General features: G+C 51.1%; 2 protein-coding genes across 3 annotated transcripts; one reads left to right on the plus strand and one right to left on the minus strand.

The window, feature by feature from the left end:
• Positions 1 to 173: 173 nt before the first annotated feature.
• EMC8 (ER membrane protein complex subunit 8) lies at positions 174 to 15,986 on the minus strand. Its single transcript, XM_065899303.1, has 5 exons — positions 15,496 to 15,986; positions 7,318 to 7,394; positions 1,933 to 2,002; positions 1,172 to 1,266; positions 174 to 643 (listed from the first exon to the last, which is right to left on the minus strand). The coding sequence occupies exons 1-5, from the start codon at positions 15,724 to 15,726 to the stop codon at positions 484 to 486; spliced, it is 633 nt and encodes a 210-aa protein (XP_065755375.1). The 5' UTR covers positions 15,727 to 15,986; the 3' UTR covers positions 174 to 483.
• A 1,398-nt stretch (positions 15,987 to 17,384) lies between these two features.
• Positions 17,385 to 23,644, plus strand: COX4I1 (cytochrome c oxidase subunit 4I1). 2 transcript variants are annotated; one of them, XM_065899296.1, is made up of 4 exons: positions 17,385 to 17,457; positions 21,750 to 21,917; positions 22,514 to 22,645; positions 23,508 to 23,644. In XM_065899296.1, exons 1-4 carry the CDS (start codon positions 17,385 to 17,387, stop codon positions 23,642 to 23,644), a joined length of 510 nt encoding a protein of 169 aa, XP_065755368.1. The 2 variants fall into 2 exon arrangements, with proteins under 2 accessions (XP_065755368.1, XP_065755369.1); XM_065899297.1 differs by having other exon boundaries at positions 22,514 to 22,652; positions 23,537 to 23,579.
• The last annotated feature ends 543 nt before the right edge of the window (positions 23,645 to 24,187 follow it).

The raw sequence follows: 24,187 nt of genomic DNA on the forward strand, positions 1-24,187 counted from the left end.
GGACACGGGTTCGTGCGCCGGTCCGGGAAGATCCCACGTGCTGCGGAGCGGCTGGGCCCGTGAGCCATGGCCGCTGAGCCTGCGCGTCCGGAGCCTGTGCTCCGCAATGGGAGGGGCCACAGCAGTGAGAGGCCCGCGTACCGCAAAAAAAAAAAGTATTCTCTGCAGATTATAAAAGGTTAAAATCGTTTAATAGGAACAATCTTGGACAAGCAGAAATAGCTTTGATTTAAAGAATTATAGCAACGTACAACTGGGAAGGACTCCACGGGGATGGTCAGATGGGACAGTCTGTGCCTGTTCTCGAGGCTGTGCATTAGAAAGACGACTGATGGGACGTTGTGCCCTCTTTCAAGGCACACGCCACTTCTGAAAACTGTCAGCTTTCCACACGGGCTATGAGAGATTTTATTTACATTTAAAAATAGCTTTTCTTCTTCAGTGTAGTGGAAATGCCCAGAGGCCAGTCACTGAGATCCCTCCCTAACACAGGTGCAGAACAGCTTTATTGATCTCTGGATTTGTCCAGTCATTCCGAATGTCATCCAGGTGATTATCAAAATCCACGAGCGCTTCGTAGGACCGGCTTTCCAGGAGTGATGCCGAGATCCTCTGGGCCTCTGGCCAGTCTTCACAGTAATCGCTACGAGGTGAAACAGGAGAAATCAGCCTCTTAATGAAAACCGGTGGCTTTTCAATAGAGTAAACAGGAAACCAGCCACATGCAGAGTGGTATAAAGGAAGACAATACTGAACACCAACAAACACGTACGTTTAAACACATGAAGATGTACGTAAAGAATTTGAAACGTGAAAGAGTCACCCTCCAAATGAAATTCTGAAAAAGCTGGAAGTAGATGACTGATTACAAATAAACCAAACCAAATGCCTGGAAAGAGGGTGTGGCTTGGGGAGGGGTGCCCTGGGGTTGAGGCGGGAAGACCCTCGAGTGACACTCAGGTTGTCTTGACTGCTTGGAAACCCTGTAGGCCTCAGTCCTCCAGGGGTCGAGGAACAGGCATGACTTCTGTGTGAGGTTTGCACACTCCTCTGGGGAAGACGCTAACTTAAAAACCCAGAAGGCTGGGATCAGCTTTCCTGTGGGAGCTGGGTGCCTGGAATGGCACCAGCGCACGTGGCACGTGGGCCATCCTGGGAACAGGGCACTCACTAGTGAGGGTCTCGGCAGCGCCATTTGTTTTCGTGGTGTTCGTACACATGGATTGTGGGTACCACACAGTCCATCGTGAACTTAGTGTTGTCTACCTGCAAAGAGACAAAGGACATGCTCGTGAACAGAGCCAGCACTTCTGCTGCAAGTCTGCAGGCCCTTCCTCGTGGCTCTCCCAGGACCAGTGTCAACACTGCCCGTGGCAGAAACCCCACCTCACAGCGCATGACACCACGAGAGCACGGCCCAGGTGTACTGTGTCATACCGGAGAAACACTAAGTACTTTACTGCTTTTTCACAAACGTGAAGCTTCCAAACTTTACTTCTGCCTTCCCTGTTAGAATCCCATCTGAACTGAGGTTTACAGGGCTCTTGATGAGAGCTACTCCCCTCCCTGGCTCCCTCCCAATGGTTCTCACACTTGAGATTGAGTGAGAATCATCTGGAAGCTTACTGAAACACAGACTGCTAGGCCCCTAGAATCTGCATTTCTAACAAATTCCCAGGTGGTGGTGGTGCTGCTGGCATGGGGACCCCACTGAGAGACCTGCTGAAGTGGAACGCCCCCCACCCCTGGAAATCGGTGCGCCGGGACAGCAGCGGCCTGTGGCTCAGCAAGTGTAAGCGTGCAGCTGCGAGCAGACTGCAGAAGGGGCCCACGGTCCGATGAAGTACCCGCAGAGAGGAAAACCGCTGACATCAACAGATAAAGCTCCACGTCAGCACACAGAAGACTCAGGAGCGAGCGAGAGCGACTTACCATGATGAGAGCCGTGTCGCTGAAGCCCTCGGCGATCCTGGAGGCCACCTTTTCTGCAACCTGGTTTGGACTGTGAGAGAAGAACCAGCGAGGTTACCGCATTCTAGTTAACGCCGTTCAACGCTGTCTGCCTAAGGCAGAGTGAACAGCAATGATACAAAGACCAAGGGCACCAGCAGGCTGCCCGAGCTTGTTACGCCCGCCCGCTTAAGTAGCTTCTGGTGACTGCGTTCCCCCTGCAGTGACTGGTGAAGATGGGGAATGCTGCGTGGGCCATGTGGGGCACAGGGGAGAGCAGGGCCCTTCCCCCACCAGGAAGCCCTGGGAGGGGATCTTGAGAGGGTGTCTTCTAAAGGGAAAGGCTCCCTGGACCCCGGGGGAGAGCGCCACCCAGGGCCTGCAGACAACTGTACTGCTGAGAGCTGCCCCAGGCCAGCAGCCTCCAGGGCCCACCTCCATCTTCGCCCTCAGCCGCTGGAATGGAGTCAGTTGCTTTTCCTTTTTTTTAGTTTTAAAAATCCCTAAGCCATTCCAGATCTTCTCAGTGCTCGTGAGCCTTCCCTGGGTGGCTCTGGCCCTGTGCCCACCGCAACCTTGATAAATGGCAACTTTCCACCTTACGTCAATAGGGTGACTTGGAGAGCGGGTCTCACGCGTCCCTGCGCCCCCCTCCTCCCGCCCGCAGGCCCATCCACTCTGACCTCCCCCTCGGGGCCTTACTTAGCTCCCTTCCCCCACAACGGGCCCAGCTCTGATGTCAGATCTGAGTCTCTTCCTTTTTAGGACAAGAAAATTAACCAGTTCTGTCCAGCCACGGTCCAACTTCTCTTCTCGCTTTCAACCATATTTCTTCAACCTCTTTAGCAAGTTGACGATCCTGTCCCTCTCGCTCCATTTCCTCACTATGCCGTGCAGTCTGGCGTCTGCACCCTCACCCCGGAGGGCCAGCACCCCGAAGCCTCCCTACGGCCTGCCAGGCTCCCAAGGCCCCGCGGCTGGAATCCGGGGCGGCTGGAATCCGGGGAGGCTGGAATCCGAGGCAGGCAGGCCAGCTTGTTCCCAGTTTCTCTGGCTGAGGTGACCTTTCCCACTTCTTTCCAGCCCCGCTCCAGGCGCCTCCGCTTTGCCTCCTTCATTCTCCCTGCCGCCCGCCCCCTTCAGCCTGTCACCGGAGGCATGCGTTTCTAAAACTGCCTCCTCACCAGTCTCAATTTCCAGGCTCTTCTTAGAAGATAAAAGCCCCCCCCGTGCTCAGGCTGGCAGACCCAGCCGCTCTCGCCACGGGACCAGCTACCGTTCCCACCCCCGGAGCATCACTCTGTGTGCCTTCCATCCCAGGGAACTGTCTGCGCGTCTCCTCCTCACACACCCCTCCCCCCACTCAGACCTTTCCGGGTCTGGAATGCCCTTCGGCGCCCACCTCTGCTTACTCAATTCCTTCCATCTTTAATGCCCAGAAAACACCATCCTCTCTGGGACGTCTTGCCAGCTGCCCCAGACGGTCCATTCGTCCCCTCTCTGAACACTTAAGCCTTGGTATGCAGTTGTCTTTTTGCGCAGCTTTTCCCCCTGCACAATTAGGAGTCTCAGCTTTCTGAAGCAGGGACAGAGCCATAAAGAAACACACCATACAATTACGATCGTTTCTTTGTGATTGAGGTGAAAAAAGCTGGTTCAATGCTTTATAAAAATAAGTTCATCTAATTATTCTATTTTCACTTTTAAAATTGAGAATTTATAGAGATGTGTGATTATTTACCTGCAGTATCGTGTTAAGAAAAATGAAACATAGAGAAAGGGCCTCAGGTCACCCCGGAAGGCCCTCAAAGTGAAGGCAGCGCTTCACCGGAGTCGGCGTAGTGGGACCTGCTGACTCACCCGCCCACTGCAGAGAAGGCGCACCGCGCTCGCTCCGAGTCTCTGCGGGTCCTCGCTCACTCACACCTTACGTGCGAAGGGAAACGAAGCCAGCGTTTGCTAAGAGCGCGATCTTCTCCCTAGGAGCATTTGCCACAAAGAAACTGGCAAAATACTATGATCCTAACGTTTATGATTATCGTAGTGCTTGGTGACTTTTATTGGGAAGGGGATCGAGAAACATTTATTATGTTTCACTTCAGGTGCCCCCAAACTCACACTTAACACGTGTTCTTTTGAAAGAACTTAAAACTTACAATAGTCAATGAATTGCCAAAGTATTTCAAAGAACTACCAATTTTGTTTACCTCTTATTTGTACTTCACACTTAGTCTCTAACACCGGCCTGCTCCACTCCTAATGTCAGATTGTCACATTGTGACAGTCAGGTCAGTACTTTGTTTCCAACTAGGCTGTACAAGTCCTTGTTCCTGGGAACAGTCAGCTGCCAAATACAATGGTGGGGACCCTGGAGATGGAAGCCACTTGCCAATCCCCCTTCCCAACCCACACAAAACTAGGCATCTACCTGTGATTGAGATCTTACGTTTACATCTAAAAGCTCGTTACTGAGCAGCTACCTCAGGCCAAGGCACTGGACCTGGTACTGAAATCTATCCCTCATGAAATGTTTATCATGAAGCAAAGCTCCAGCAATTATGAAATGATCAAATAAAACTTGATGGGATAACCTGAAGTTTTTAGGTTACAAACACCTCACAGTTCTTTTTTTCCGATTAAAACAGTGACTGAATGATCCTTTTTTAAAAAAGGTAATCGCAGGACTAGTAACAGGACCGGCCTCTACTTGGAATCAAACACAGTTAATAAGCACGCTGCATGTGGCTTCGGTCTGCCCTCCTCACTACCACTCTCCGAGGGACGAACTCTTTAGCTCCATTTTACAGACAGGACCACTGAGGCCAAAGTGGTGAATCAGTAAGTCACTGAGGACTTGAATCCAAGTCTAACCTGGCTCCAAAGCTTATGCTGTGAGACGATGTGAATCAGCCGATGTTTCTGAAAGAGGAGCAAAATTTTAGCTAGGCGAGGCTGAAGAGAGAAGGGAAGGTTTTCTAGGTAGAAGCAAACGGTACTGAAGAAAGAAGTCAGCGCGATCCCAGCTTCTGAGCTTCCTGGCTGTGTGGCTTTGGTGCAGCGAGCGTCTCCGGCTGGAGTTTCTTCAGCTGAGTGCCCTTGTGAGGATTCGAAAGGATGACACCAAGAAAGCCCCAGGCCAGGCACAGTGGTAGTGACTGGAGGTTTACTCCAAACACGCTGGGGGGGTGGATTAGATCGCGGAGTACGGCCGAGGCTCACGGGGTCAGAAGGGATCCAGAGGGTTACTGGACACACTTGTCTCACCGCCCACCACACTCTACAGCTCTCACCAACGGCTGGTAGGCACTTAGACACTGGCTTCAGTGGGAGGATGAAGACCTCCTGGGCAGAGCAGGTGAAGGACCTGGGAAATTCTAGAAGGTGTGAAGAGCATGAAAGTGGTGTCTGAGCAAGATAGTTCTAGGCTGGGCTGCAATGAGGTCCCAATAGAGGCAGGACGGTGAAGAGGCCATGAGCCAAGTGAGGCAGCGGAGGGGAGAGCCCGTGCAGGCGCGTCTGGGGGCGGGGGAGGAAGGAAGCCAGTGCCATCACCTCTGGCCCTCTCCTCTCCTTCCTGCGAGAACAGCTGCGGGACAGTACTGTCTGCTTCCAGGAAACCTTCCAAGGACGGCTCCCTGCTGCTTACAAAACAGCGCAATGCCTCACAGCCGGCAGGGTGCGTGCGGCCCACACTCCTGCCGGTTTCCACCCGGTGTCTGCATCACGCTGTCCCCGCTCCGCACTCTTCCCTCTGCTCTCCACGTCTGCACGTGACGGGACCCTGCCACGCGCAAGCATCCGGTTCAAACGACACCCCTCCCCGGGGGCCCCTCTGGTCACAGCAATGGACTCAATGCCCGCCTGCCACTGCTGGACAGCCCTCTGTGCCGCCCTCCCGGCATGGGGCCTGGGGGCCTGCACCACAGGCCTAGGTTTCGGTGCCTTCTGTGTTCAATCCAGCAACTCGAGGGCAAGGGCCAAGAGTCCAACTTGGCTCAGCACAGAGCTTGGCCCGGGACAGGCTCTTTGTGCCCTGCAGCCTCTTCCGTGTAACAAAGACCAAGACTGACACCGGCCATGAACAGGCCATGAATACCCCCAGCTCATCAGCACCCGGGAGGCAGGGGGGGCTCAAGAGGAAGGCGTGGTCAACAAGAGACGCACCTGAGAGAGAGCCCGAACGGCAGCGGGCGGGAAGAGCGTGGGAGCCAGGCTTCAGAGGGCGCCCCTGCGCCGTGGCCCACACAGAGGCTTTCACGGGAGTCTGCGCCGGTGACCCTGTCTCCCTCTGAGTCCCGACTGGGCCCAGTCCTCTAGGGCAAAACGGCTTCCATCCCTGAAGTGTTTCATCAGCTTATTGTATTATGCCCTAACGCTGTGAGTCCAGCCTCTTGCCTTTGCTGGGCAAGCGGATGTGACTCCAGGAGACACTTCGGTCTGGGGTCCTTCACCGCGTCCCAGGCCGCCTGGCCACGTGAGGGAAGCGTGCGAGGGCACCCCGGCTTCTGCCTCTGGCTTTCGGCTGGTCAGGGTGCTGATTCCTCTGGGACTCGGCCTGTGAGGTCCCATCAGGCTGGCTGCTGATCGTACCCTCGACCACAGGGCACTCTATCCTCGGGCTGGACGTCTTGACCCAAGCCCCCTCACCCCTTCTGGCAGCGCAGGTACCAGCTTTCATCACCAGCTCCAGGTGACTGCACCACCCTCTCCTGAGTTCTCTTACATACCGTTCACACCTCTGGAAATAACCGCCTTATTAAGTCCTCCACAAATTATCCTAACTACAGGGTGTCAAGTGTTTTTCTGCTGGGACTTTGACGCAGAAATAAAGCAAAGACCTCAGCTTTGCTCATTAGTGAGAATCACAGTGGGTGCAAATAGCTGGATAAAAGAAACCGGAACCTAACATGAAAGAAGCAGCAAACACTGCATTTTCATCAAAGTCTCAGACCTTAAGAGCACCACACCTACAAGTTACTCTTTTTTTAACCCCCCCAAAGAGTGGAGTTCTTTCCTAATTCTATGCCCTACATCATTCCCACCCTGGGAATGGGAAGCAAGACACAGCTGAGTGGGGATAGAAACAGGAGGCCCTGGACTGTTGCTTTCATTATATGAATTCCCTTCAAGCAAAATAAAGAAGATACAGAACAGAATCCCAACGTTAATATAAATGTTTAGAATTACTGTTGTTTGGAATTACCCATACCGCAGTCCCCCTGGAATACTATAAACAAGCAAGGAGGGCCCAGAGGGGTTCTAACAGATTTTGCATCCTGAGACCACAGAGGTCAAAACGTGTATGAGAGATCACTTCCCTCACAGTATCATTCTTTCAGACCATAGAGGGGTTTTGCATGGACATACCTGGCATCCTTTACTCGCTCGTTAGCTTGATAATAACCAGCAATCACATAGCTATTATCTTTGCACCATGAATCAATCTGAAAGAAGAATAAAATTTGGGAAGAAAAGGTGAATGATTTTCCCTTAAATATCAAGTCTCAATAAACAGAAGGAACCCCCAGAGGGAACCCCCCCTCCCCCCCCGCCGGATGCTGGGACAAGTCAGATATAAGGCGTGTATTCTCCTCCCTATAAGAATGAAATGGGGGAGTTCCCTGGTGGCCTAGTGGTGAGGATTCCAGGCTGTCACTGTCGTGGCCCGGGTTCAATCCCTGACTGGGGAACTGAGATCCTGCAAGCCGAGGAGGACCGCCAAAAAACAAAACAAAACAAAAAAAACAAGAATGAAATGGGTGTTCAGGGGAAAGAAGGTCACCCCAATTTGCTTTCCACAGTCCACGTGAGGCCAGAGAAAGCAAAGAAGAGCCTGGGCTCCCACTCTCACTGAGGTGGGGTGTCTTCTCACAGAGGAGGACCCTGTAATGACTGGGAAGGGTGGGGCTGGACATGAGGAATGACCTCCTCCCCCAGTCCCAGCAGAAGGCCCCAGGGCAGACATATATTAAATGGGTACAGTGCCGCGGGTGAGGTGAGACCAGAGTTACCCATCTTCTCTGACAATATGAAGCACTGAGGCATTCTGGGGCTTGAATAAGCCTTAAGATCATTTAAATCAATCCTTCACAGATAAGCAAACTAAAAAGCTCGGAGAGGGTCTAAGTTTGCACAGCCAGCTAGCACAGCCAGCCTGGGAATATAAGTCTGTTTCAAAGCCAACTGCTTTAATACCGTATCTCAGTATTCCTAGCAACACACCATGAAAAACCCATCATGCCGGGACGTGGGGTAAACAGGCAGGTGCGTGCGCGCGCACACCCTTCTCTGTGGCATGTTTTTAAATGGGAGCATGGCAGCGGATTTTTAACGTTTTTGGTTTTATAATGCCACTCTTCTCTCATCAGATTTAGCATCCTGCAGGTCTAAAGCTATTATTAAAAGCAACAAAAGGCCATTCTGTTTTGCCATAATGGAATTTTAATAATACACTGCAGTAAATTCTATCCTCAGTCTGCAAAAGAAGAGATAAAATTGATCCTCGAGTTTTTCAAAGTAACTGGTTAAAAATGTTTTTCTTTTCTTTCTTATTTTTTTCCTTTTTAAAACATAGCTCTACTGCTCCTTTTCTCAAGTTCTGGTTTGGGTCTCCAACAGTCTCCTTTATGACTAAAAGCAGACATTACAGAATGGTTACAGACCAAGGTTCCCTCGCTCACACAAGGATTAGAATAATAATTCTGGCTTCCTAAGAGCTCACAAATTACCACATTTGGGCAAAACCAAGGCTCAGTGAACGAATTAGACGTTTTGGTCATCCACTCAAAAGACGAGAGCCATGTCTACAAAATGTTTATAATGGCTCTTTCACTGTAACGTTGATGCAAATTATTCCGCAATTACTTATATTTTGTTTCTATCAGCTCTTAAAGGAATGAGTTCTAGAAACTCTCTACTGCTGCTCACAGCAGCAAATTCTTTCATTTCTTTCTAAATGTATCTCTATGTGGTATCAAAGGGCATAGCCCTGTTCTAAAATTTGGCATTTGGTCCCATTCCCTGAACTCAAACCCGTTAAGTTAGCCCATCCTTTAGTGTAGCCCTCTCAGTCTTTGTTTCTGATCAAAGACTGGTCTCTTGAGTGTGTCCTCACTTGAGGTGACCCTCACCCCTGCCTACTTTGGTGTCCCTCTCCCAGCCCTGTGGTGTGGGCTGTTCTTATAGCCAGAGTCACAACTACAGATGGTATCCTGAGTTTGGCTACTGTCCTGGCTTCCTAATGCCCTTGTAACAAATTACAAAAACTTAGTGGCTTAATACAACACAAATTTATCTTACGGGTCAGAAGTCTAAACTGGGTCCACTGGGCTGATTCCATCTGGAGGCTCTAGGGGAGAATTCGTTCCTTGCCTTTCCCGACACCTAGGGGTCACCACATTCCTTGGCTGGTGGCCGTACCACTCTGACCTCTGCTTCTGTCACAACTCTTCTGACTCTTACCCTGCTGTCTCTTACGAGGACCCTTGTGATGACACTGGGTCCATCAGACAATCTAGGATAATCACCACGTCTCAAGATCCTTAACTTCATCTCATTTGCAGTCCCTTTACCACGTAAGGTTACACGTTCATAGGTTCCAAGGATTGAGGTGTGGACACCTTGGGGGGCCATTTTTTGGCCCACCACAGCTACGTTTAATATAAGATAATTATTTTCTGCTGCTGCTATCCTGACCATCCCCAGCAGTAGTCCTTTTTTATGGCCATGCTGCGCCAAGCTCATGGCCATGAGCTTGCGGGATCTCAGTTCCCTGACCAGGGATCAACCCGCGCCATGGCAGTGAAAGCCCAGATTCCTAACCACTACGCCACCAGGGACTCCCACAGCAGTCTTCAGCGAGCAGTCTAAGCTGCTCCCAGATCCCTTTCCTGGGCTGAAGGTATCGGTTCAGGACTCAATCCTTAGCAAACACGTGGTGTCACCTCATACCTGCACTCAGAGAGCAGAGGAGTCACTTGACATGAAGGATGATTCTTGTGACAAACACAATGCACAGCTCAACTTACACTTTACCTAACGAGGGGTGAATTCCTGTATGTAAAACTCCAAGGGCCTAACCAAATTCCAGCAGAAAAATAATGTCAGGACCTTGAACTTCTAGTAGAACTCTTCTTTTAAAAAATTTATTTATTTAATTTATTTTTGGCTGCGCTGGTTCTTTGTTGCTGCGCGTGGGCTTTCTCTAGTTGCGGCGAGCGGGGGCTACTCTTCGTTGTGGTGCGCAGGCTTCTCATTGCGGTGGCTTCTCTTGCTGCGGAGCACGGGCTCTAGGCACGCGGGCTTCAACAGTTGTGGCTCGCAGGCTCAGTAGTTGTGGCTCGCGGGCTCTAGAGCGCAGGCTTAGTAGCTGTGGTGCACGGGCTTAGCTGCTCTGCGGCATGTGGGATCTTCTCAGACCAGGGCTCGAACCCTGTGTCCCCTGCATTAGCAGGCAGATTCTTATCCACTGAGCCACCAGGGAAGCCCTTTTGTTTTGTTTTTGTTTTTTTGGCAATGCCGCATGGCTTGCGGGATCTTAGTTCCTTGACCAGGGATTGAACCTGGGCCCTGGCATTGAAAGCACTAAGTTCTAACCACTAGGTCACCAGGGATCTCCCTAGTAGAACTCTTTGAAGAGGCTGACCCAAAAGTGAACCAGGCACAAAAGCTCTGGCTTGGCTTTAGAAACCTTTCAATGATTCAAAAAAGAACGACCAGGTTAAGTCTGGATGCCTGTTGACAGGCACGTACAGCCTGTCCGCAGCTGTCCAGATTCAGACACAAGTGGCCCCCAGTTGAGGAATGGAGAACTGGCCATCAGAGCCCACAGAGGGGACGTAAACAAGTTTCAGTGGAACCAGACCTCATCGGTGAGAGTGACCCGGCGGGCAGTAAGAGTCAGGGTGTGGGAGGAGGCGAGCAGTGTGGACAGTCGGGAGGGTGGGGGTGGGGCAGGCAGCTCTCGAGGGCCCTCAGAATCCTGAAGTCAGCCCAAACGGCAACTCGCTCCCTCCCAAGTGGGGCCGGACAAGGCAAAAGAACTGAGAAGCTGTCTGACCGCTGTTCTCAACGAATCCGCTTCCACCTTCCTCACCTTGCTGCTGAGATGCCCTACTCCCATGATGCACCTTGTGAACGATCAAAATGAAAAAGTTCAGGGCAACACTCTGAAGCTCGTCAAGTGACTCTGAATACAGGGTCCAAATCCTGCATTTGCTTATGTAGTTTCTTTTACTTTTCAGAGGGAAAGAAGGACACTTTCACCTTGGCATAAGTCTGCCACCCTCTGTTCAATGCCCTCTCAGGCTCGTTCCATTCCAGACACACAGGAGAACGACTGAAGGCCCTGGGCCCAACTCATCCGTTCCAGTTAGACTGCACAAAGAAAGCAGCTTCTCTCGGCAATCTCGCTAACATTTGCACGTATGAGGCACTTCGTAATTTTCAAAGCACCATCACCCACCTCAGGTGGCTATATAACAGCCGTGAAGTAGGCGAGGCAGGGAGCTGATGAGAGCCACCCCCAGCAGGGCGCTGCTCCCGTGTTTGCCACTTACAAGCTGGGTGTGTCTGTCAGCCTCCCTGTCTGCAGCAATGAGCAGGCCTTGGCTTCTAAAAGTAGAGGGGTTGTTAGTTTCACGGAGAAGAAAAGCTCCTTCTCAAGCCGGCTGCCGATTCTCCTCTGGCAGGAAAGGAGCTGGCTCCAAGGAGGAAAAGCCCTGGAGGTAAATGGCATGGGGACAGAGGGTGAAGGTCAAGGGGAAGAACTGAAAGGAGAGCCCAGAGCAGCCAGCTCCCTCTCCCAGGCCAGCACGTTTATGTTCTGGAGAGAAAAAGGGGCAGGAGGAAGCAGGGGGCTGAGCCGAAAGCCAGAGGGGCAGCAGCGTGTGCGGATGAGTGGAGAAGGCACATGTGGAGGCAGCAGAAAGAATTCTAGACCAAGTCACGGTGACTAGACCAACCGGCAAAGAAGGAAGTCCTGGAGCAGAATGTAATGCAGAGCAGCTCCACGGCACCAGGAAGCCACCGACCGGGGGAAAGGGCAAAGAGGGCTTAGGGAAACAGCAGGTTTATGCTCATTTCCCTACTGACATTTCATGGATTTTTGCTTTTAGAAATAATTCCATCACTACCTACGTCAAAGGGTTATAAGGATAAATTAACAGGCATAAGTACTTAAAAAAAAAATAGAAAGCACCCAGAAATGCAGGGATTTTTTTTTTTAATGGAAAATTATAATGAAAAGCCTTGCAAAGGAATCTGAGGCTGCCCTTGATGGACTGCATATCAAGTCAGTCTTTCCCACTTATCAAAAATAACTCAATACGAAACTCCCTGAATAGAAACAAGCTGCGAGAATTAGGCCTCGTTTATACAATTTTATGGAGTTACATGCTTTATTAAAACTACATCTTCTATAGCTGATAAACCATGGCTCCATACACTGAGATTTTTTTCACTGCCTTCAGGTTATAAAGTTGCTAAGTCAAAAGCTGAATGATATAAACTTAAATATCTTGATTGTAATACAAAATTTGTGGATGGACTCAAATTGCAAATTTTCCTTTATAACTTTATTTTGAAAGTTATTTAATTTGTACCCAGTTGACATCTTTCTCGTATTTTTCAAATTCTGAGTCTATGATTCAAAGTTCTGATCAACAGAAGAAAGGTAAGCACAAACCACCACTGCTTGGCAAGGATAAAACTTTGGCTGTTAGTTTCTACTGTTTGAAAAGAAGCTAAGCGCAGAGAATCTAGTTTGCACCTAATTTTGCTGGACAGCAGACCCAAACACTGAAGGGCACATCTGGGGACATGCTGGAAGGCGAGTCTGGAGTGCAGGGGGAACAGGGTCAGAACAAGGCCTCAAGCAGTGCCCCTTAACAAGCTGTGGCAGTGGGCCTGCCTTAAGAGTCAAGGTCCCCTCTGGGCATCTTCCCTCCCCAGGTAAATGGTGGACACAGCCCTAATCCTTGGGGAAAATTCACGTAAAGGCGACTCCGAATGCAGCTGCTTACCGCTGGTATATTTAATTCGTTCAAGCATTGCATTTATATCTTGTAATAGGAACGTAACCCTTTAACTCTGTAGAGCTTACTTAAGGATGAAAAGAATTAATCCTATTTTGACAATTCCAAGTGAGGCTCAAGTTTGCCTTTAAGATGCTCTTTATTTCTGATAGGATTTTCTAGGGATTTAAAGCAACACACCTTTTCCTCCTACCCACCCTGGCTCCACCTTGGTTAGTCTGCTGACTTCCCTTCTTCCACCCACCCCGCAGAAGCTGGAGTTCCTCAGGTTTCTGTCCATGGCTCTCTACTCATTACACACAGTCCCAGCCAATAGGACCTGCTCTCACGGCTTCAAATGTCATTGAGAAGCTACTGGTCCCCCATCTACGTCTCCAGCCCAAGCCCACCCATCTTCTGAGTTTCAGACCCATTTTTCAGCCGTCAACACTAGGTCATTTTCCCTCAACGAATGGTGCCACTGTCCTTCTGATGCTTAAGTCAGAAATAGAGGTGTGTCACCCTTGCTTCCTTTTCCCCATGTCCCCACACGATTAGCCACTGAATGCTGTGGATTCTCCCTCCTGGCTCTCTCTGGTCTGTCTCCTCTGCTTCCCCAGTGCACTTAGTTTAGGCCACCTCTCTGCCTCTAGTATTATATACACTCCCGTTTCCAACATCCTCTTTGCTGCAGGCTGGGGCAATCACTCCAAGACACAAATGTGACCATGCAACTGTCCTCCAGTGGCTTCCCTGTCCTCATGATGGAGCCCAAACTCCGCTGTGTGAGCTGCAAGGTCCTCTACAATGAAATCTGCCCACTGCTCACCTCTCTCCATGCCAGGTCGCTTTATACTCTACACTCTAGCTCTTCCCGAAGTACCCCTCCCCCCATTTTCTCCTGGTCTTTGCACAAGCTACTCCCTCTGCCTTGAGTGGTTTTCCTCCATCCCCTGAAGGAAGGCTGGGTTACGAGAACCTTCCCCACTTTCTGCTTAACTCCTGATATGGCACTTATTCTTCGCTACTGTACTTGTCCGCTTGGTCCAAGTTCAACAGCTAAGCAGGTACAGTGTTTGATCCATAGCCATATCCCTCCGCCAGCACAGGCCTGACACTACTGGACAACTGAATAATCCTGCATTAATGCTACTGGTTAACCTAGTTCCCGAAAGTGAATGCACTTCACATATCCAATCGCCACGCAATTCCCTTGATAACAAAATAATCAAGACAGGTGGTTGAAAAGACTTGAAGTAACAGACACAGGCACACCCTAGGGATGTATTGGTACTGACAAGCTATTTCTTCAGGAGCTAAAATGGTTGATTTTATAAATATCATCTACTTCTTATCTATCTCCTGCCCCAAGATGATATGAAGAAATTCAGACAATGACTCACTTTAAAAGGCATTCAAAGATGTGCCCAGTAAGCTTAGGCGAGGACCGTTTGTCTAAAGATACTTTCTGCTTACCAAGACTTTACATGGGTGTCATAATGAGGTAAATTACAAAATGAATTCATTTTACTTGTTGGGAGGTATAGAGAAAGGACTTCTAGCTACACCTTCTCAAACTTAACTACCTTTTGCATAATCAACTAACTTTTTTTAGTATCATAGTTTATACGTATATGAAAAACTGTACCTCAAGCCAGGCAGGTCTGAGTCTACAGTTTATTTTTCCCTAAGGTTTCAACTCAAATTTATCGGTGTTCTTTTTTCCTTTATGGGTCACCATACCTCAATAAGCACTGCCTAGGAGTCAATGACCAGCCAGTCTATCCCTATGCCACATCTTTTCTCACTGTACTTCAATAGACCGACCAGTCGTGAGCAGACCCACAGAAGTGTGCGGGCTGGAAGGTATGTCTGCTCCGGCTTTTAAATTCCACAAACCTGCCATCTGCGGGTTTTAGCTTTTAAAACCACGGGTGCATTCTAGATGTCACTAAGGAGGACAGACGAGCTTCCCTTACAAAGCGCTCAGGCGCATTCTCGGGCCGCAGTGCCCGTGAGGCCAACGCTGCCTCTAAACGTGTCTCCACCCTCGGGGTCCGGGGCACTAACGTCGGAAGAACCGCAGCCTTTACACCCACGGCACACACGGATCCGGCCCCGCGAAGGTGCGCAGAAGCCAAACCGCAGTGTCAAAACTTCCCGTGACTCAAAATCCCAAATACAAACGCTGTCAAATCATCGCTCAGTTAACGACGGCTTGTTTCTATAAAGGATATTGGTGTGAGGAAATGAATGCATTATTCGTCGCCTAAAGCGTCTAAAAACACCCAGGACGGTTAAGATCGCTCCTGCGGCCGCTGCCACCACGAGCGGCCATCTGCGGGGCCTTGCTAAGTGCAGGCAAAGTCCTATGCCCCCTCGCGGGTCGTCCGTTCGTGGTCACGGCTACCTCGGGGGTGGGTCTAGACTCCGGCTGGACCACTGTGAGCTTCCAGCTAGGACTGCTCGGAAGCTGATCGCCAGGCGGTCTCCTGCCCTGCTGATTCCGAGGCAGGACCCTTCCCGCGCTTACCAGGGTGAGGGCCACCTCCAGCATGGGGGCGAGGGCCAGGGTGCCGTGGAAGAGGGGTATACAGTCCACGAAGAGGGTGTGGTGGGCACCCGGGCCGCCCAGAGGAAGGTGCTCCTTGCGCGGCTTCTGCTTCTCGGCCACCAGCAGTCCGTTGACGGCGCAGTGCGGGTACTTGGCGCCGTGCAGCACCATCTTGCAGTAGGCCTGGGTGGTCAGCTTCACCCCGGGCATGCTGAGCCCGGGAGGGCCCCGGAGGCCCGGCGCCGGCCGAGGCCTGGATCCGCTGCCCGGCCGTGCGGCGCCTCAGGGGAGAAGTGGGACGAGGCGGCGGCTGCCTGGCGCGGCCCCGCGGCTGGCGGAGGCCCCCACAGGCCAGGCCCCGCTCGGGCTCGGCTCCTCTCGACGCCGGCTTCCCCCCGGGAGAGACCGATGAGCCCACGTCAGACTCCCCTCGCGCCTCTCGCCGGGCGCCGCCGAAAAGCTGTCTCCCAGCGGCCGCCGGAAAGCAGCCCGGCTCTTCGTTTTACGACGTTCGCGGCGCCCCCCGACTTCCGGTCCTGTGACCTCCAGTGCGGTCGGGCGCGGGGTGGGGTCCTCCTCGATCCCGTGGTGCTCCGCGGCGCGGCCTCGCTCTTTTCCGGTCGTGAGTAGCCGGGGCGTAGAGGGCGGTCGTTGGCGGGCAAGGTGAGCAGCGGCTGGGCGGCGGCAGGTGAGGCAGCCGGCGACCGGTCTGCGTCGCGAGACTGGTGAGGGTCGGGCGCAGGGAGCCGTCGGGCCTGCGTGAGCGCCGCGCGGCGCCAGCAGGAACCGGCGCTGGGCCTCCGGTCCCGGTGACATTGAGGCCGGCCGGCGGGGGCTCCGGGCTCCGGAGCTGCCGGGTGGCGGTCTCTGTGCCTCCCAGAAGCATCGGCCGGTCCTCGCCTGCGCTGCCGCGGCCGCGGGCTGGCTTCGGCTCTGACCTTGGAGCGTCCGCTGGCCGCGGGCGCGCACCCTAGGGCAGGTCGCTTTGCGGGCTCCCGGCCACTCCTTCAGACGGTGCTGCGCCACCGCCCCGGGTGTAACGGGGCTCAGGGGCAGGCGTTCGGCGTCCGCCCACGCGCGGGCCAGGCAGGTGGAGAAAACACGGGAAACGGGAACGAGTTCAGCCCTGATGTCATGCTTCTGTTTATTCTGCCCGTAATGGGTGTTTTCTGAATGCGTTTGGCATCCTTTTCGTCATCGGTGGGGTCCCCTGAAACGTCCAGTTTTAAGGGAGGGGAAGGTAGGGCAGTTAGGCATGATTCAGTGAAGGCCCAGGTGAGAGGTGGGTCATCCAGGTCATTCGTTGTCCTGCAGGGTTTGGAAGCGGCCCAGGGCCCTGTTTGCAGCCTTTCTCCCGGGTTTCCCCTTCCTGTCTTGTGCACACATTAGGTCTTAAACCAAATAACGAATGCAGTGCGTGCCACCGTCGCTTTGAACTGTTGACTTTTTTTCTCTGAACAATGGAGCCCATCATAGCAGCACATTCTAGCTTTTCCAGAGTCTCCTTTAAAAATATTTTTCTCTTTGCTTTGTAAGAAAGCCAATGTTTAAAAGACAAAAGCAGAGAAACGATATGCAAAATAACCCAAAAACCCAGTTTTCTCCGAATTGCCTTAAGTGCGTGCATCTGGTGCTTGGTTTATAATGAAGCTCCGTTAAGACGTGCTGACTGCTGAGAAGAAAAAACCTCATCCTAGCTTAATTAGTGAATTCAGAGTCAGTAATGAAGAAGGGATCAGTTATGTTAGGGGGGAGAAGAAGAAAAAAGAATTGCATTGACTTCCAAAATGCATTGGTGCAAAAAGAAGAAGCATTCCTAATAGGTGTTTACGCTTATTCACAGGGAAGGTACGTTTTTGTCTTTCAGAATGTTGGCTACCAGAGTATTTAGCCTAATTGGCAAGCGAGCAATTTCCACTTCGGTGTGTGTACGGGCACATGGTAAGTGTAACTTTTCTTTTTGCTCTGCTCTGTTTAATTAAGGCCCTGTGCTGGAGTTTCAAACACAGAGGGCTGAGATGGCTAAGGTCCTGATCACGCTGTTGAGGAACTTGAGGGGAGGTATAAATATGTTAATGGGGCATACTTCTAGATCAGAGAGTTAGTTATGAATCATATTGAATTCTGGTCTGAGTCTTTGCTTAGACTGGTATTTTCCCCCTTTTCCTTCCCTTCCCATATTTTCAGGTCCAAGTTCAAGTTGCACCCCTTTTAAGAGATCCCCACTATACCTGACTTTTAACACTCTCTCTCTCCGACAAAACTCCCAGCCACTTACCTTGAACACGGTTTACATTATTGGGACAACGGAGGGGAAGGAGCTTGGAGCTCCTCGCCTGAACTGGGTTCAATCTCATTTCTACCTTGGACTAGTTACTCAAGCTTAGGAATCTGTTTTCTCACCTGAAATATATGTAAACAACTTAGTGCAGTGCCTGGCACATAGTGAGGTTAGTTTTGCATTTATCAAGCATCTTCTTTGTACTTGTCACTGTTAGGCACTTAGAATAAAAGAATATGAGATATGAAATCATTCCCCAAGGATGTTTGCAGTCTGGAGAGGAAAGATACATGAAGGCAGCGTTTCAGTAAGAGATGGACCCTGAGGAGGAACATTTAGCCTGGCCTCTGGGGTACAGGGGAGGCTTCTAGAGGAGAGGCCTTGCTCTGCTGAAGGGCTAGTAGGTTTAACCTCACATTCCAGAGGGGAGTGGCATTCCAGTCGGAGGGAGAACAAGCAGCAGGAGGAAATGCAAGTCAGCATGGCAGGTTGTGTTACTGAGGGGTTGAGGGCAAGGTTTGAGTGGTGGGTGGTAAAGTCGAGAGCAAGGCTTCTGTATCCAGGGGCTCAAAAGCTGTTGCCTGAGTTGCTCTGTGTGTGAATTTTCCCTTAAAATTGTGTCCTTTAGTTGGCAGTACTGTTGTCTGACGTTTCTCTATATTGCTGGTACTGCTCAGGATAACACGATGGACATAGACTCTAAAACAGATCATTTTAGTAAGAGTATTATTGAAATATGTAATTTAAATGACTAGGTAATGAAAAAACTTAGTTGTTTAGTTAATACACGCAGGAAGAAGCACTCCTTCACTAAAAGCCTGGCAAGTCACGTAGGACAGAAATTACATTTTGTTTCCATTTTGGTTTTGCTAATATATTTCCTTAGCTTTTAGTTTGTTTGCTTAGTTTAGTTGGTAGTATAATTTACAGAAAGGAAAATTTATCTTTTCTAGGTGTTACGTTTCTATGGATTTAGGTACACTCACACAGTTGTGTAACAACGACCCCTGGCAGGACATACAATACTTCCGTCACCCCCAGGAGTTCTTTCACGTCCCTTTGGTCGTTTGGATCTTCTGTAAGAAGTCAACTCGAACCTCCCTTGGTGGCACTGGCCGTGACTTATTCTTAGGGTATTGCGTTAGGCAGAGGAGGTCGGATCTAGTCAGTCCCTTCTTGAAGCCCCTGCTGGCTTCTTGTGCCTGGAGTAGGAACAGCGCCCAGCCTCTCTGGTCTCCTCATGTCAGACCCAGAGCGGCAAAGAGCAGCCCACGCCAGCCCTTCCTGTGGGCTCAGGCTCCCAGCCCGTACGGGTGTTCTGTTCCTCAGATGCACCGGGCTGGCCCCTCCTGCCTCAGCTCCACAGGTGTGGATGGTTGCTTCTTTCGAATCATCACCCTCCGTGTGGGTGTTATTTTAGAACAGCCTTTCCTGACCACCTGTCCTGCCTTACCTTGCTTTGTGCTTCCTTAGAGACTGTGGATTTGGGGTGGTTTGAGTGTCGTCTGCTTCTAGAGCACCAGCTTTGGAGGCCAGGGACCTTACCGGGCTTGTTCATTGCCGCGTCTCCAGCACACGGTAGGCAGGTGGAGAGAATTGCAGTCCATTAGACAAGTCTCGTCCTTTAAAGTTTTAGTTGTACAAGTCGCACACGAATACATGAACCGGTTCTCCACATAAAATAGCACAGTCTGGAACACCATTGGTAGCCCTTGTGGGAAGTTTGGATATTTGTGTGGTGACACGTCTGATTGAGAGGGGAGCTTAGATTCACCAGATTGCCTCAGCAGAGGCTCCCCCAAATCCATCCAGTTTGAGGATAGACATGCTAAAACATGCACTAGAATGCAAAGTCTTTGCTTTTCTCACTTTTTAACAGGGATGCTTGGCGTGTTAACCTTTATGTGTCTGCTCCACACTCCCCTCCCCGCCCCCCATTTACTGTGGGACCAGGCCCAAAGTGCTGAAGAGCCCTTGGCAGCCCTGAGAGCACGAATTGGCCATTCTTGTTCTAGAAAGTGCAATTTCATGCTTAGAGTGCTTGAAGGTTATGAGCATTTACGTCTTTATAACAGCTTTATTGAGATGGAATTTGCATAACACATTCCCCCACTAAAGGGTGCACTTGAGTGGTTTTTAGTTCATTGACTGAGTTGTGCCATTATCACGCAGTCAATTGTAGAACATTCTCATGACTGCAGTTAACGTCAGTTTTTAATAACTCATGTGTAACCTGAGTGCTTTGTACTCCACTCATCATTTTGAGAGTTTTTAAATTGGAAGGTAATTCTAGCCATTTTCATCTCACATCCTTTTGGGATAAGGTCGGGTATAAATATATAAGGACGCTAGGCATTTGCAAGTCACAGATACGCACCTAGAGAAACTTTACTGCTTTAAGACTCAAGGTTTTGTTTCACTACTGTTAACGTTTGGGGAGATTTTAATCATTGGGACTAAGCTAAATGGAGGTGAAGCATGTTTGCAGGACTTCATACCTCTAAATCAGTTTGGAACACAAAATTTTCTTGCAGATGTAGGGTAGAATTGAACACAGCTTTCTGCAGAGGGAAAACCCTAAATAAAATTGAAGCTATTCCTTTTTTTTCCTGCTGTCTGAACTTTTTTCCTCTCTACTGGAAGAATACATGGGGACACACCCACGTGAAGGCACTAAAATTTCTCACTTTTTGAGCAGAATCCTCATTTTTGTCCTCTCCTCTTTCCACTGATAACAGCTTGGGTTTAACTTGCCAGGGGTTTTGTGTGTTTAGTTACACATACCTGTGAGTATCTACATGTAACTTAGCTTTTTAAAAAGAAAACATAACCCTGATAGTGTTCTGTGACTTGGTGGGTACACAATTGTCTTTCCATTTTGGGCACATGGATCTCTGTCATTCATTGTACTATTGTAACTTGTTTCCTGCCGTGCATGTACCACTGGTTCCCTTCCTCTGCTTGCCTTTTTCCTTTTTTCCCAGCTCTCTCATTTCCCAACATGCTCTGTAGTTTATTGTTTGATTCCTACTTCTAGCACGTTGACACTGGTAGGCAGGAATGTTTGCGTTGTTCACTGATCATCCCAGGTTGCAGCCACGCTTGGCATACAGTAGGTGCTTGGTGAACCGTTGTTGAACAGGCCAAATGGCTCCATGATGGCGTGTTTCTAAGGAGCACAGCTTCTTAGTGCGTCCTTGGTTGGACACAGGTTGTTTGATACTTTGCTGTAATAAGCAGGGGTGCAGTAACCAGCTTTTCATACATCTTTCTTTCTGAACTTTGAACCTTGTTTCTTTCATGAGTTTTTTTTTTTGCTTTTTGCGGTACGCGGGCCCCTCACTGTTGTGGCCTCTCCTGTTGCGGAGCACAGGCTCCAGATGCGCAGGCTCAGCGGCCGTGGCTCACGGGCCCAGCCGCTCCGCGGCATGTGGGATCTTTGCGGACCGGGGCACGAACCCGTGTCCCCTGCATCGGCAGGCGGACTCTCAACCACTGCGCCACCAGGGAAGCCCTTTTCATGAGTTTTATATTGTTTTTGTTCTTCCCCATTAGCTGGAGTCCCTTGCAGAAGGGCCTTCACTTAGTCCAGTCTGCAGTCCAGTCCAGGGAACCTGAGCGCCCCCTCTGACCTGTGCGTGAACACTGGTCGTTGCTGGAAGTGCCGCCTTGTCAGCGATGCCCCTGGCAGGTTTTTGTTTTGCTGTGATGAAAAGCGCTGCTGTTACCCATCTGCCAGCCTCACTTTGCCGTCTGGGCCCCTCAGGAAAGGCCTGCTCCCTGTTGCACATGACAGTCCTGTGGCTGTTTGGAATGGTGGCCACAGCCCCTGGGGTAACTGAAGTTTTCAGGGTGCACATACACGTACTTACTTTGGTTTTTAGAAGCACCGCCCTGTTTGTAACTCTGAAGCCATGTGAATTTTCAAATATTTATCCAATGCATGTTTTAGGAAGTGTCGTGAAGAGTGAAGACTATGCTCTCCCGAGTTACGTCGACCGGCGTGACTACCCCTTGCCCGATGTGGCCCACGTCAGGAGCCTTTCTGCCAGCCAGAAGGCCTTGAAGGAGAAGGAGAAGGCCTCCTGGAGCAGCCTCTCCATCGATGAGAAAGTTCAACGTGGGTATTGAAGGGAAGCAAGGGCAGCTTGCGTTGGCCGAGAATTCTGGTCCTGGGCTGCCTCCCAGAGCCCAGCGTGCTGGGGAGGGTGGGTTGCTGTGGCTCTGTGGGGCTGTCCAGGGCCCAGGCCCCTTTGTCCAGGCTTGTGGGCTCCAGCCCCCCCGCGGAGGAGCGGGAACAAGGATGCAGAGCTACTGAGCAGGGCTCTGCAGAGGGCTTAGCGTATGAGAGTAGCTTCTCAGGGCCTCCCTGGGTGGGACTGGGTTGGCTGTAAATTATTGATGCAAGATCAGCGAGATTTCACTGTCAGGAAGGAAAGAGGCATGAAAGTATTATGGGCTTAAGTAGACCCTTAAAGCTGAATCTAAAGGAGAAGGCATTTCACTGCCTTTTTGTGCCCAGAGTAAACTCCATGCATCTCCTTCCTTCCCCTCATGTGTGCGTGGGTGCGTCCGGGCCTCAGGCCTGTGTTGTGTTCCTAGCTGTATGTTTGCCGCCCCCGTGTCGTGGGGAGGAGTGATGGAGCCCCGCCCTGTGGAGGGGCTGTCGGTCCCCGTGGCCCTCTGCGCCTACAGCGCCGTCCTTTCTGTCCCCAGTGTACCGCCTCAAGTTCAAGGAGAGCTTCGCAGAAATGAACAGGAGCACAAACGAGTGGAAGACGGTCGTGGGCGCCGCCATGTTCTTCATCGGCTTCACTGGGCTCGTCCTTATCTGGGAGAAGCTGTACGGTGAGTGGCGGGGCGAGAAGGGGCCGTGCACCCGGAACGGCTGCATCTTTCAGTGCCCAAGAGTGGGCCGTGGGGCCTCCACACGAAATCGGCGCTTCCGTCCTGGGCTCCATCCCCAGCGTGTGTACCGGCTTTGAGAGACTGGCTCACGTGAACAGGAGCGGTGTAAGCAGTGTGCTTTATTCTGAGCGGGCCGCGCTCGGCCACGAACGGCGTCCTCTGTGTGGCCCGCCACGTATCCAGTAGTGCTTTCTCTGCTCGCCAGTCAGTTGTCAGAAGGAGGAGTAGTGGAGGTTAGCTCAAGGAGAAGGGAACGTTTACGCGTCAAGGGCTGCTTCTGCCGTCGGGGACTGCAGCTCAGTAACCAGAGTTCTGGGTCTTCGGACCTAGCAGTTTCCGCCCGGCCGGCGTTGCGCTGCCTGTCCTGCGTTCTGTCTGTCCAGCCGAGCAGGTATCTTCCCGTGCTGAGCAGGTGTGATCCTGTATTTGTGGCCTGCCTGTGGACGCGGGTCGGTGACAGACCTGTGACCCTCTGCTCTTCCCCCGCGTGACCTTTCGTTCTGTTTGTGCTCTGTGCTTGCCTGTAGACCCATTGTCTGTATCCTAGAGAGAGGACGCTCTGCCTTTAGCTTAAGTATTTTATTGCTTGCTTTTACAAAGGAAGGATTAATTTGGAAATACCGAGTTGTCAGTGCCCAGGATTCGAAATCAGTGCGTTCGCCTGTGTGTGGCTGTCAGGTGGCAGATGGCTGTGCCGCTCGGGTTGCCAGTGAGATGGGGGAAGGCCTCACCCGTGTAGCGCGTTGGCTTGGAAACACCTGGTCAGGACAGCGTTGCCTCACGAAGTTGTTTTGGACTGCAGTGTACGGCCCCGTCCCGCACACCTTTGAGGAGGAGTGGGTGGCCAAGCAGACCAAGAGGATGCTCGACATGAAGGTGGCCCCGATCCAGGGCTTCTCAGCCAAGTGGGACTACGACAGGAACGAGTGGAAGAAGTAAGGGCCCGCCGTTCGCACGCCGGAGCCCCCCCTTGTCACTTCCCTGCAGCTCCGCACGTTTACGGGCGTGTTCTTTCCCAGTACCAGTGCTAATAAACGAGCAGTTTACGTGACGTCCTCGTGGCTGCTTCTTTGATGATAACTGAAGGAAGTGAAAGCGTCGTTTGAAACACAGTAAGTTTTTTTCAGGTGTCTGTAGTAAGTACATTTTGGGTATAAATGAACTGGCAAAAATAAGTTTTATTAGGGGATAGCATATAAAAACTAAAAATACGGAGTCCTGTGGTATGGGATGTTTTGACAAGAGATTTTTATGAGAGTTAAATCCCCATCACAGTAGCCAGACTGACAGACCTCACCGTGGTCGCTTTTCTCCTGGGACTGTCTCTCCCCTTTTAATTGTGAGTGTTGGTTGGAGTGTGTGACCACGAGATTGGGAAGGGCAGACCGAGTTCTGTGCTCCTGCCTTTTTTTATCTAAGAAGCAACAGCGAAGCCAGTAGTAGGCCGGGCAGGAGTTAAGGAGCCCTGCCCGAGCTCCCGGC

The sequence above is a fragment of the Phocoena phocoena genome, chromosome 20 (assembly GCF_963924675.1).
Source record: "Phocoena phocoena chromosome 20, mPhoPho1.1, whole genome shotgun sequence".
Taxonomy (NCBI): domain Eukaryota; kingdom Metazoa; phylum Chordata; class Mammalia; order Artiodactyla; family Phocoenidae; genus Phocoena; species Phocoena phocoena.